General features: G+C 37.6%; 1 protein-coding gene across 3 annotated transcripts in view; it reads right to left on the bottom strand.

Moving 5' to 3' along the window:
• The window catches only part of SUGCT (succinyl-CoA:glutarate-CoA transferase), an 827,195-nt gene that overhangs the window by 662,381 nt on the left and 151,962 nt on the right, over nucleotides 1-12,852 (bottom strand). For all 3 annotated transcript variants that reach the window (XM_044245656.1, XM_044245658.1, XM_044245657.1), the window contains exon 8: nucleotides 10,957-11,100. In XM_044245656.1, coding sequence (XP_044101591.1) covers nucleotides 10,957-11,100 — 144 coding nt within the window. The remainder of the gene's footprint in view (nucleotides 1-10,956; nucleotides 11,101-12,852) is intronic.

Here is a 12,852-nt window from a genome sequence, read left to right as displayed (position 1 = left end):
CTGTATTCCTAGTGTTGGACATTTAAATATGTAAGTCCACAGATAAATTAGTGAATACTGGGAGGGCCTTATACACTCGAGAGTAAAAGTACGGCAGTCTCTGCATCCAGACCGTTCAGGTTCTAGCTCGACGACTCAGTGAATGGCTGTGTGACATAGGGCAAGTTGCATTACTATTCTATGCCTCTGTTTCCTCCTAAGTAAAATGGGAAATAAAAAAGCCACCAAGGAAATAAATTGGATTATATATGGAAGATGCTTAGAACAGTGTCTAGTATAAAGTAAACATTATACAAGTTTTACTATGTTATTAAAGACATTCTCAATAATTCAACTTTTCAAGAATACAAGAAGCCTATATAAAACAGTGTCTACTAGCAGGTCGGCAAGCTGAATGGCACTTTCCCAATGCTGCACCTTGGCAGGCACTGTTGTTAATAATCACAACCGTCCTGACTCCGTCGTCTCAGTACTGGCCTCCCTGTCAGCCCAAGTGATGGAAAAGACTAAAGCTGTTGGCAGTCCTTGTTTCTATGCTCATCCCACCAAAACAGCATCAGAACTCAACCCTTACCCTGTAGGCTTGACCTAGTCTCCTCCAATAAATTCCTTCCCCACTAAAACCAGATTCTGGGGGCGCCTGGGTGGCTCAGTGGGTTAAAGCCTCTGCCTTCAGCTCAGGTCATGATCCCAGAGTCCTGGGATGGAGCCCCATGTCGGGCTCTCTGCTCAGCAGGGAGCCTGCTTCCTCCTCTCCCTCTGCCTGCCTCTCTGCCTACTTGTCATCTCTGTCTGTCAAATAAATAAAATAAAAATAAAAAATAAAAATAAAACCAGATTCTGTTACTGACTCCTAACTTCTAATAGGCCTACTAACTATAGATTACTGGGTTATTATTTAAATGTCACAACCCATGTTTATTCTTCAGATGATTATTAATAAATAGCCAATTTTAATGCCAGTGTCAACTTCAAGGGATGTCTTTCGGTCAGTTACATCAACATTTTGTCAGTTCCTAGAGCATGCCAAGTCTTGTCCTGCTACATGCCTTTGCATTTATTGTTCCCTCTCTCTGGAATGATCTTGCCCTCCTCACTAACAGAAATGCCCCTGTTATCTTTATTACACGGTTTATTTCCTTCTGCAAATGCATCACTTATTACTTGTTTTTTATCTACATCTTCAGTGACAATGTAAATCTGACATGGCAGGGAACTTGCTGGCTTATCATGTATTGTATACTCCACCATACAGTAGAAGAGAAACAGGGATGGATGGATGGATGGATGAATAATGGGTAGATGACAAATAGATTATTAGTGAGGATTCAACTTCACTTTTTACTGCCAAAAGGGAGTATCAGTAGGTTAAAAAAGAGAGAGATGTGAATAATAACATTTAAGGTGAAAATATATTTGGTATATGGCATTTACCATATCAGAAAGGTAAATTAAAGCATTTTAGAGGATTTTCTATGAAAATGGTTGAAACCAAAGTAGCTTCCTTTTAGCCCTCAGTCATGTAGAAAATGAAATCAACCAGAATATCCAAATTGCTAAGTGCTTTAGTTAATCAAGATCTTACTGTATATTACTGGTATATAATGACCCTAGGCTACAAAAAAAAAACCTTAAAAATTATAAACTGCTGGTATGTAATGACTCAAAGTCTAAAAAAAAAAACTTCGCCATTATTCTTCATATACATTCTGTAAAGAGTTAAAGTGATTTTCCTAGAAATTAAATGTCAGCCACCGAGCTTGATGCTAGTGGTTTACTTATCCTTTAGCTACAATGATGGAATAAAAATTGGGGCCAAATAGACAAGTTCCAGTAGGAATCAGCTGGTCCATAACTTATGGCAGGTATAGAGCCACCATTAATTAGCCAACACAGAAGGATATGATTACAACAGTTTTTTTTTTTTTAAGATTTTATTTATTTATTTGACAGAGATCACAAGTTGGCAGAGAGGCGGGGCCGGGGGGTAGGGTGGGGGTAGGAAGCAGGCTCCCCACTGAGCAGAGAGCCGGATGTGGGGCTTGATCCCAGGACCCTGAGATCGTGACCTGAGCTGAAGACAGAGGTTTAACCCACTGAGCAACACAGGTGTCCCTGATTACATTTTATTCTACAAAAAATTTTCCAATCCTAAGAAGTACAAGGATGAAGGTAGGATCAGCTCACTTAGCAACAAAAACAAATTGTTCCAACTCTGGGAACAGAAAGAATAAAGATGATTCTAACACTATTAAACCCACCTTTAGGAACAGTCCATTACATTCATTATTCTACAAGATTCTGCGAAGACAAAATCTAAATTTGGTGAATATTTGTCAACACCAATGGATCTTTCTCCGTGACTCTTTTATATCCTGATCCTAATTATGTTTCTATTTTTCAGAACATTTTGAAAAATATCAAATTGTTTTAAAGTATCTAATAAGAGAATTAAATTGGATGGCAATGAAACTTGTCTTGTTTTATTCTGTTCTCCTTTGAAATAGTCTCCCACTAGTAATTATCAATTATCACAAATTAAAAGCTCCAGTTTCCCTCACTGTGGTCCATGTCATATAAAAATATTCAATGCCAATGACTATAACTAAGGATTTCAGTTATACAAAACCAGAGCATCCTCCCAACACATATTCCACAAGATTTTCTTAAAAATAAAAAAAAATTTTAAAAATCAAACCATGTTTTATATTACAGCCAACTTGTATTCAATCCAACCAATAGTATAAAATAATAACATAAAAAAACAGATTATCTAAAATTCTCATTTTCTTTGGAAGTTATCTGATTTTTCACTTTTGGGTGTGTCTTTACCTTCCTAATTAGTTATCTTTTTTTTTTTTTAATAAATGTTTGTTTATTTGACAGACAGAGATCACAAGGAGGCAGAGAGAGAGAGAGGAGGAAGCAGGCTCCCTGCCGAGAAGAGAGCCCGATGTGAAGCTCGATCCCAGGATCCTGAGATCATGACCTGAGCCGAAGGCAGAGGCTTTAACCCACTGAGCCACCCAGGTGTCCCCCTAATTAGTTATCTTGATATCAGAAATGTTAATATTTATTTGTACCTCCTGAACTTTAATAAACAGTAGGAGATAACTTAGGGAGAATGCCACTTAAGAATGGAAACCAGATACGCATTAAAAATTGGCCCCAAGTAATGAAGGATGATCAGGCTAACACAGGCCTTCACAGAAATGCATCAGGCTTGTCAAAAAAGGGAGGTTCAAATGTAAACTCACAGTTCTCTGATTTCTTAAGCTTTCTGATATGAGCTCCTCATTTTTCCTCTCCCTGCTCCATGCTGTCAACTTCCTTGGTCATAGGCTGCTGCTTCTCTCCCTTCCCATCCTCTGTTCACCCTTCAGCAAGATCTCAATTTCCAACCTCCAATTCCTTCCTGGATACATAATGTCCTTCCTCACAAATTCAGCACATTTACAGACTATTCTTTTTTTTTTTTTAAGACTTTATTTATTTGACAGAGAAAGAGAGACAGGGAGAGCAGGAACACAAGCAGGGGGAGTGGGAGAAGGAGAAGCAGGCTTCCTGCCCAGCAGGCCTCAGTCCCAGGACCCTGAGATCATGACCTGAGCCCAAGGCAGATGCTTACTGACTGAGTCACCCAGGCACCCCTTACAGGCTATCTTTAAGGGAATTCTTCCAGAGCGGACTTTTTCGGCCTACTGCTCACCATACTTCAGAGGTACACAGAATGTTTTAATTTTAATTTCAAAGTGAGAAAAAAACTAACACAATAATAATTAATACATAATAATGATTATATTCATCTTTATACCAATGCAGCTATAGTTCTTAGTATTTTTATGGAGGAAAGGACCCACAAAGGTAAAATCGTCTAAGGCCCACAGAATCAAAATGGGCCCTGAATTCCAAATCAACCCAGTGTTACATTCTTTCCCACTCAAAACTGGTCTTTTCTAGCCTCATGGGTACAACCCAGATCAGAAATGACTGTATGAAAATTTGTTTCAAAACCTGATTTATGGTAATGGTTGCATAACTTACTAACTGTACTAGAAATTATTATATGGTCCCTTAAAACTGGGTGAATGTTATGATGTACAAAACATACCTCACTAAAGTACCTGGGTGGCTCAGTCAGTTAAGCATCTGCCTTAAGCTCAGGTCGTGATCTTGGGGTCCTGGGATCGAGTCCCGCATCAGGTTTCCCGTTCACTGGCTCCCTCTCCCTCTGCCCCTCACTCCATTCATGCTCTATCACTCTCCCTTTCTCTCTCTCTTTCATATATACTTTTTTAAAAAATACACCTCACTAAAGCTGTTGGGGGGGGGTTTCTTAGTTTTTTATTTTTTATTAACATAAAATGTATTATTAGGCCCAGGGGTAGAGGTCTGTGAATCGCCAGATTTACACACTTCACAGCACTCACCATAGCACTAGAGCTGTTTTTTTAAAAAGATACAGAATAAAAAAAGAAAAGAAGAAACACAGGTATCTAAAGACAGAAAAAGATGAATTTCAGATTACGATACTTGTTTGAAATTCAGAAATTTATCCAGAAAGGTGTGCTACAATAATGACAGCTGAAATTTTATCTACCCTAAAATATGAACAGTGTTACAAACATGGAGAAGGGATAATGACATCAAAAATGCCAAAACATTCTATATGTGAAAATAATTATGCAAGGTTGGTGCTAAAAAGATTCATTGTCGTAGTAATTAGGGAAGCCTGGTTGCAATTAAGTACAGGAAGGATATTAAAACTTCCAAAAGATATTTCTGCAAGCCACAACAGAAGAATAAGAGCAACAGAGTAATTGGAACCACATCCAAACCCACTTCCTTGTTATTTACCAATATCATCTGAAGAATAGAGTTTAGATGCTGACGTTAGACAATCTTCAGTTGACAACTTTAAATCATATTAAGACTAAAAAAAAAAAAAATCAAAGAATTTTATGACAAGGGTTAAAAGTTCATAGCCTTGGAACTATGAAAAATTTGGTGCCCACTTGTAAACCACATCCCGGCCACTGTCGTGTCTCTACAATGAAATGGTTTTGTTGTGGTTGAGGCAATCAACTCTGAGTTAATAATTAGCTACTATTCGAATCAAGTGTAATTTGCGTAATTGTATACCAGCTCACTTCTAAGAGAAGGAGTACAAAATTTCATTTTTAGCAACTGATATCGAATGTTATAATCATTCGTTTGTCATCCTATGTAATGCAATCAAAATGAATAGAGAAGTACGTTTTTTTACCCACGGCATGAAATCACCATCATTTTCCAGGCAGCTGAAATTAAGTTCAAATGTTATCTGCTCAATGCAGGTGAACATTTATATAAAAAAAGAAAATGAACACATTTTTTAAAAGGTGAAGTTTCCTATTATACTACTTTGAAAAGTACCTAGAAATAGTGCTTCACATTTACATAAAGCAAAGTTTAATCATTCTGTGGTTTGGTATTTGGATCTAGAATCTATAAATGTTATGTTAAATTGAAAGATGAAGTAAAGTTAGTCAAGATTTCTCTATTATGAAAATCTACAATAATTATGATAATAAATTCATTATGTCAATAGCCACCTTTTTAATTTCTAACACTGCAAAATATTTTCTCAATAACCTAATAAAATTAATGCGAGTCATCAGAATACTTTCTAATTTATGCAGAATTTTTCACATCCTTTAGTGCACTAGATTCTCAAAAAACTCAGTATTGTTAATATAATGGTGATTGGCCCCCAACATCTATTTCCCCTGCCTCTGACCAAAAAATAACCTTACCATTCTTTGGGGGAATCACATTTTCCCCCATTACAGTCATATTGTTTGGGTGGAGTGAACCCCATCCCTGGTACCTAGAACAGCTTAAGACAAACAGCATATTTTTCAGTCCTCATTAATTGGTTCAGGAATGGTCACTTAAGCCAGTGAAATATATGGTCTTGTTTTCTGGGCTTCTATGAAAAAGGTCTTCCTTTTTCTTCCACGGAAACTGCTAAAAGATTCTGTAAGTTTCCCTCATGGTACAGTATAAAGATGTAAGATCTGGAAGCAGTACTGCTTCAACTATAGCTCCGTGTAATGAAAGACGGAGAAAAGGGGACTTGGAAAAGGCAGCGCAGAATAGGAGGGAAAACAGGGAAATAAAGACGAGAGGGAAAAAGAGAAAAGAGATGCCCAAGACTGGAGTGGCACATGAGATGAGAAGAAAAGAAGTTACAGAGAAAAGAAATAGGGTAGAGGCAAAACGAGAAGAACAGAGCTTGGGCAGCAGTGGGAGAAGAGAATGAAAATGGTCTTATCGCCCACCACCTTGCACTTCAGACTGGCTTCAACAGAAACTATTATCTATACCACTGCCCTTGAAGACTTAGCACTGTTCCCAGCTCAGAAGCTATTCTGGTTGTGGCAACCATAGCATGTTTCCAAGGAGACACAGTCTTTGGTTGAAAAGACCATCACCGAGGGAACTGCTAGATAAAAACCAGAGGCCTTGAGAGGTTAAAATCCAGATTTCTAAGCATGACATGTGAGGCCCTTAATACTCTTGGCCCAACTGTGTTCTAAAATTCTCTCCTCCAGGGCGCCTGGGTGGCTCAGTGGGTTAAGCCGCTGCCTTCGGCTCGGGTCATGATCTCAGGGTCCTGGGATCGAGGCCCGCATCGGGTTTTCTGCTCAGCAGGGAGCCTGCTTCCTCCTCTCTCTCTGCCTGCCTCTCTGCCTGCTTGTGATCTCTCTCTGTCAAATAAATAAATAAAATCTTTAAAAAATATATAAATAAATAAATTAATTAAATAAAATTCTCTCCTCCTGAGAACCATGCATCACCTCCAGCTCTCCATTAGGACAAGACCATCTCTACTACTAAGCCTTGAACAGACGTGTCACCTCCCACTCTAACCGAGCTACCACAGCGCCTGGGACACAGTGAGTCCTCAGCTGACAAGAGCTCATTAAAAAAACCCACTCCAAATGTTCTCTTTCTCAAAATTCCCATATTTCAACAGAAACACTTGTCCATCAGGTTAAATTCCATGATAGTTATCTCTCCCTGCGTCCGAACATGATTAGATAATGATCCAGACAGGTCCACTTTGTCGCACTGTCTTACTCTGACTCTTGGAATGCAACATGGGCACAGGAGGGGCCCCCTTTCCAATAAGTGATCTTTTTTTTCTCTCTGCCTTTTACTAAATTTACCTTCTTCCCTGGAGCTTCACCACAGGAAAGCTAGATCTTGCCTGTCCCTCAGTGCCAAAGCTTTTGTCTTTTTGTGTAGGGGAAAGAGAAACCAAAATTCTTGCTGTGATTCTGTTGGTCAAGCAGATCAACATCTCCTAGCTTCAGTTTCTTTCCAGGTAAAATAGGAATAAAAAGTCCTGCCCTATACACTTGGGTGCCAGTGGAGCATTGAACTCTTGGTTTCAGCTCAGATCATGATCTTGGGGTTGTGAGATGGAGTCCAGACTTGCACTCAGAATGGAGTCTCCATGGGATTCTTTTCCCTCTTCCTCCCACTCTGCCCTTCACCCCTCTCTCACTCTTGTGCTCTCTCTCAAATAAATAAATAAAATCTTTTAAAAAAATTCCTGCCCTACCTACCTCAAGTGATTCTTATGAAGATCATATAAAACATTAGATCTGAAAATCCATGGCTTTAAAATAAGACTTAATCCATTTTTATTGTTAAAAGGTAATGACAATAGCCAAGATATGGAAACAATCTAAGTGTTCATCAATGGATGAATGGATAGGGACGCCTGGGTGGTTCAGTTGGTTAAGTGGCTGCCTTCAGCTCAGGGTCCTGGGATCGAGTCCCACATCAGGCTCCTTGCTCAACGGGAGCCTGCTTCTCCCTCTGCCTTCTCTGCCTGCTGCTCCCCCTGCTTGTGCTCTCTCCCTCTCTCTGACAATTAGATAAATAAAATCTAAAAAAAAAAAAAATGGATGAATGAATTTAAAAAAAAGTTTTACATATATACACACACAATGGAATGTTATTCAGGAATCAAAAAAAGAAGGAAATCCTGCCATTTGTAACAATGCAGATGGACCTTGAGGGCATTATGCTAAGTAAAAGAAGCCAGTCAGAGAAATACAATCTTGCTTATATGTGGACTCTAGAAGAAATTTTTTCTTACTTTAAAAAATAAAAAAATTTAAAAAATAAAAAAAGGGACGCCTGGGTGGCTCAGTTGGTTGGGCAGCTGCCTTCGGCTCAGGTCATGATCCCAGCGTCCTGGGATCGAGTCCCACATCGGGCTCCTTGCTCGGTGGGGAGCCTGCTTCTCCCTCTGCCTCTGCCTGCCTGTCTGCCTGTGCTTGCTCTCTCTCCCTCTCTCTCTGACAAATAAATAAATAAAATCTTAAAAAAAAAAAAAAAAACTGAGCTCATAGAGAACAGATCGGTGGTTGCAAGAAGCAAAGGGCTAGTAAAATAGGTGAAGGGGGTCAGATGGTACAATTTCCAGTTATAAAATAAATAAGTCACAGGGATGTAATGTACAGCATGGTGACTATAGCTAATAATACTGTGGGAAAAAGAAACCGCAACTATGTATCAGGATGGATGTTAACCAAACTTATTGTGGTGATCATTTTGCAATATATACAAATATTAAATCATCATATTGTATAACTGAAACTAATATAATGTTTTATGTCAGTTTTACCTTGATTTTAAAAAGGTAGTTAATGAGTCTAAAACACACTAATAACTTTAGCAACCTTGGACTGGATCAGCTACAGCAAATGGGCTAAATCCCTCCTACCGAGTTTGCTAAAAGCAAATCATCTCATCATTAGTTGTTTATCAAGTGCTTATCCTAACTCTATGGTTTTCTATGTTTTTCTAACTTTCCTATGAAACCTAAGGGTCATGAGACATACCCACTGCTAACAGTGGGTGTCCTATTGATCTCAAAAGATTGGAAGAGCCGGCTATTTGATGGGTACTGGGCTGGGCTTTGAAGATACCACTATAAGCAGGAACAAACATTATTCCTGCATTCATGGGACTTATCGGCTCAGGGGACAACATGAGCAACAAACACACACACATACCCCAAATGACTGGAAAGCAGTGTATGTAGGTATGCATGCATGAGTTTGCACTTCCTGTACCCTCACTTTGAAACAGCCCTACTGGTGATATCAAACCCCCTCTTCCACTCCCATCCCCAGGGAACCACACACCTCCACACCATGAATCACTGTGCTAGGTGCTGGAAGAGAATTAAATTCTACCATACGCTACAAGAGAATTTCTTCCAAAGCTAATTAATCATTGACATGTAAGTAAAGCAGACTAGGTAAAGATCAGGAGATTTAAATAGAGTCCCAAATCCAGGACCAGCCACATAATTTGCAAGTACTGGTGCAAAGTGAAAAAAATGTAGGGTCTCTCATTCAAAAATAATTAAGAATCTCATGGCAGTGATAACAGGGTATTTAAACTAAGCCTAGGACTCTCTGTGACTGCACAGGTCAAACCCCCTGAAGCCTTCCTGGCTTCCAACATTATTGAATGTGTAACTTGTAGCCAGTTAACTTACCCTGCCTCAGGTTCCTTACAGATATAAAATTAGAGGAAGGAAGAAAAGGCTTTCAGCTTCTTTCCATAACCAACATCTGTGTTTCTCTATTTAGAAGGCAGTTCATTCATTTGGAGAGAATTATTTTACCCTTTTATATAACCATTAAAATGCTCACTGTGACTCAAAGCTATGTTGAAACCCCATATGTAGTATTTTACCTTCAACCATTTTGATGTTTTTTCTAACCTCTAGACAAGTCCTTAATTTTGTCTATGAGAACAAATCTCCAAGCAGATTTCCAAGTTTACTAGTCTCCCATGTATGCCATTTAAATCTGAAATTCCTAACTGAGGTTTCCATCTATAAAGTAATTTTTCCCATAGTAAAATATCTCCTTACATAAATTTGGTATTTTCTTTTTTTCTATTCCTGAAAATTTATCAGTTCTGGATAGGCATCTAGGTCTGCTCCAATAAAAATGAGACAAAATGTCAATCTTAGAGTTAGTTAGCCTTTTAATTCCACCAGGTTAGTTTTTAGCATGACATAACTGATAACTCTCTAAACCAGGGATTCTAACCTGGAGTCCGTGGAAAGAATTCTGGGAAGTAATTAATTTGAATGGAAAAAAATTATATCTCTATGTCCATCCAACTTCTAACAAAATTTAGCATTTTCTTCAATTATGAATGTAGGCAACAAACTCCAGGAGTGTTAGTAGTTCATATGGCTTGATTACCAATAAACTATCCATATTTTCATATCATATTCTAGATATTGCAAATATCTTAAAACATCATTTATGTTCAACATTACCTCAAAATTGCAATAGTTACGATAATAGATCATATGGTTTAATGTATTAGTAAAAAACTACATGTGTTATTACAACACAAAACTGGTTTTTATATAGAATTAGACATATTTTAATAAAACTGGCTCCCTTGTAATGATAAGTATATCATTTTATGCATCTAAAAACAAAATTCTGAAAAAAGGTCCATAGCCTTCACCAGACTATTCAAAGGGCCCATAGTACATAAAAGGTGAAGAAATCCTGGTCAAAAGAAGTTATAGAGCTCATGTGACAATAAAATAAAACCAAATGTACTCTTTTCTCACAAATAGTAATAGACCCATTTTATACAGTCTTTAAAACTCTAATTCAACAGCAATGTCTACATATAACAAAATTTTCATGGCCTGTTTATTTTAACTTAACAATAATTAAGCATACCAAAATAGAACAGCTTTTGCTGTTGTTGTTTGTGCGTTTTTCCTGGTTTGTTTGTTTTTTTTTTTTTTTCTTTTTGAAAATGGGATTTTTGACCATAGGATTCAATATGAAAGAGTATAACCCAGACATATGCCTACACCACAACCTCAAATGTTCTTTGGATTGGTACCTGAGATGACAGTAGGTTACAATCAATGAACAGTCCTTTCCCTGTTTTGTATCTTTGTATCAATCCAGCCATAATGGCTCCATATGCATACAGGCCAGTAGCGAGATCAGTCATGGCCACTCCCGGACGAACTGGGTCTCCATCCTGGGTTGGGGAGAGAAAATCAGAGAAAATTGAAAATTGAAACCATCATATGATTTCTCAAATATTCTAAGAGAAAACAGAAGAAAGAATTGTAGATGGCATGTGCATGCACACACACAAAAGGAATACACCAAGCTGCTATAGTGGATATTTGCTGCTGGTAAGAATATATTTCTAGGGACGCCTGGGTGGCGCAGTTGGTTGGACGACTGCCTTCGGCTCAGGGCGTGATCCTGGAGTCCCGGGATCGAGTCCCACATCAGGCTCCCAGCTCCATGGGGAGTCTGCTTCGCTCTCTGACCTTCTCCTCGCTCATGCTCTCTCTCACACTCTCTCTCTCAAATAAATAAATAAAATCTTTAAAAAAAAAAAATATTTAAAAAAAAAAAAAAGAATATATTTCTATTTACTGTATCTCTCACTCCATGTCCTACAGACCAAACCAAACCAAATAAAATAAAATAGAATATTTTAAATATGCCTGAAGTTCCTTCTTAATATATTTTGCCTAGTTTAACAGAAAAAAATAAATAATTGAATTTGAATTCAAATAAGGAAATTCATTGGAAATGAAAGAGAGGTTTGGTTTTGCTTTGTTTTTGTTTCTTGTTGGGTAGGAGGGTCTCCCAAGAAAAAAGAAGGCAGAAGACCTGGTCTACTCTCCTTATAAGCACGTTAGTTACTGACAAATATACTAATGGTATTAGCTTTTAAAAAAAAAAATGTACTCATCCATAGAAGGCTTTTAGCAGAATACTCTTGTTTTAGAACCATTATGGTAAACAAACCTAGAACTATAGGTTGGTAAGAGACATCACCTATGCAATTATCGGAGTATAAAATGGTATATTTCACAGCCTATAATGTTCCCTATTGCACAAGGTAACCCATGTACATCATTAGAGATCATATCTACTGCTCCGGGATGGACAGTTTTGTCTACCATGGGAAGAAAGAAACTAGGGGCCTCTCTCAATGTCCAGGACCTCTGTCTGCTTTTCCTGTGACTTTCAGTTCCTTGTATCCTTAAAATTACAAGTAAAGCTTAAAACTGATTAACATCTTCAATTCATGTCAGTTTGATTTGACAATCCAATCACTGACCTATATGTAAAGATACTAGAATAGTGCCTGGCAAACAATAAGTCTCCTATAAAAATCAGCTAACACTATCATTAACATTATTATCTCTCATTGTTATATCATAGAGTTTCTATTTTGCACTACCTCGAATTTTGCTAATCCGTTCATCACACAGAATACATTAAAAAGCCTATATTTCATCTGGTTGATACACTCATTCAGTCACCTCCTTATTCATTAATTCCAGCTGCTATTCAATCATTTTCAGAAGGTAGTTTTTCCTTTCCTGCAATCCATACATGAACTACGTCAATCATCTTACGAGAGTGCTAAATAACGTTAAAATCAAGTAAATGAGAATATTTAATAACTAAACTTTTTCTCTGCTCTTTAACACAATTTCAATGAAGATACAGCAATGAAAATTGGAAACCTCTGTCTGTTTCCTACCCATTATGATTGGAAAAACTTGTAGTGGCTTGAATCAGTAAATTTAAAATTAAAATCATCATTGGGATTTAAGATTATTTATAGTGTTAAAAATGAGAGAAAAGTACAAATTTAACTTTATAGACACATTTTCTTGCTATAAAATGAATAAACTCATATTTTATCTGCTCTACTTCTCAGACCAATAGAAATAAATTAGACAATAAATCCCTTATCTTA

Source organism: Neovison vison, chromosome 4 (genome assembly GCF_020171115.1).
Source record: "Neovison vison isolate M4711 chromosome 4, ASM_NN_V1, whole genome shotgun sequence".
Classification (NCBI taxonomy): domain Eukaryota; kingdom Metazoa; phylum Chordata; class Mammalia; order Carnivora; family Mustelidae; genus Neogale; species Neogale vison.
This window is presented reverse-complemented; position numbering and strand designations above follow the sequence as displayed.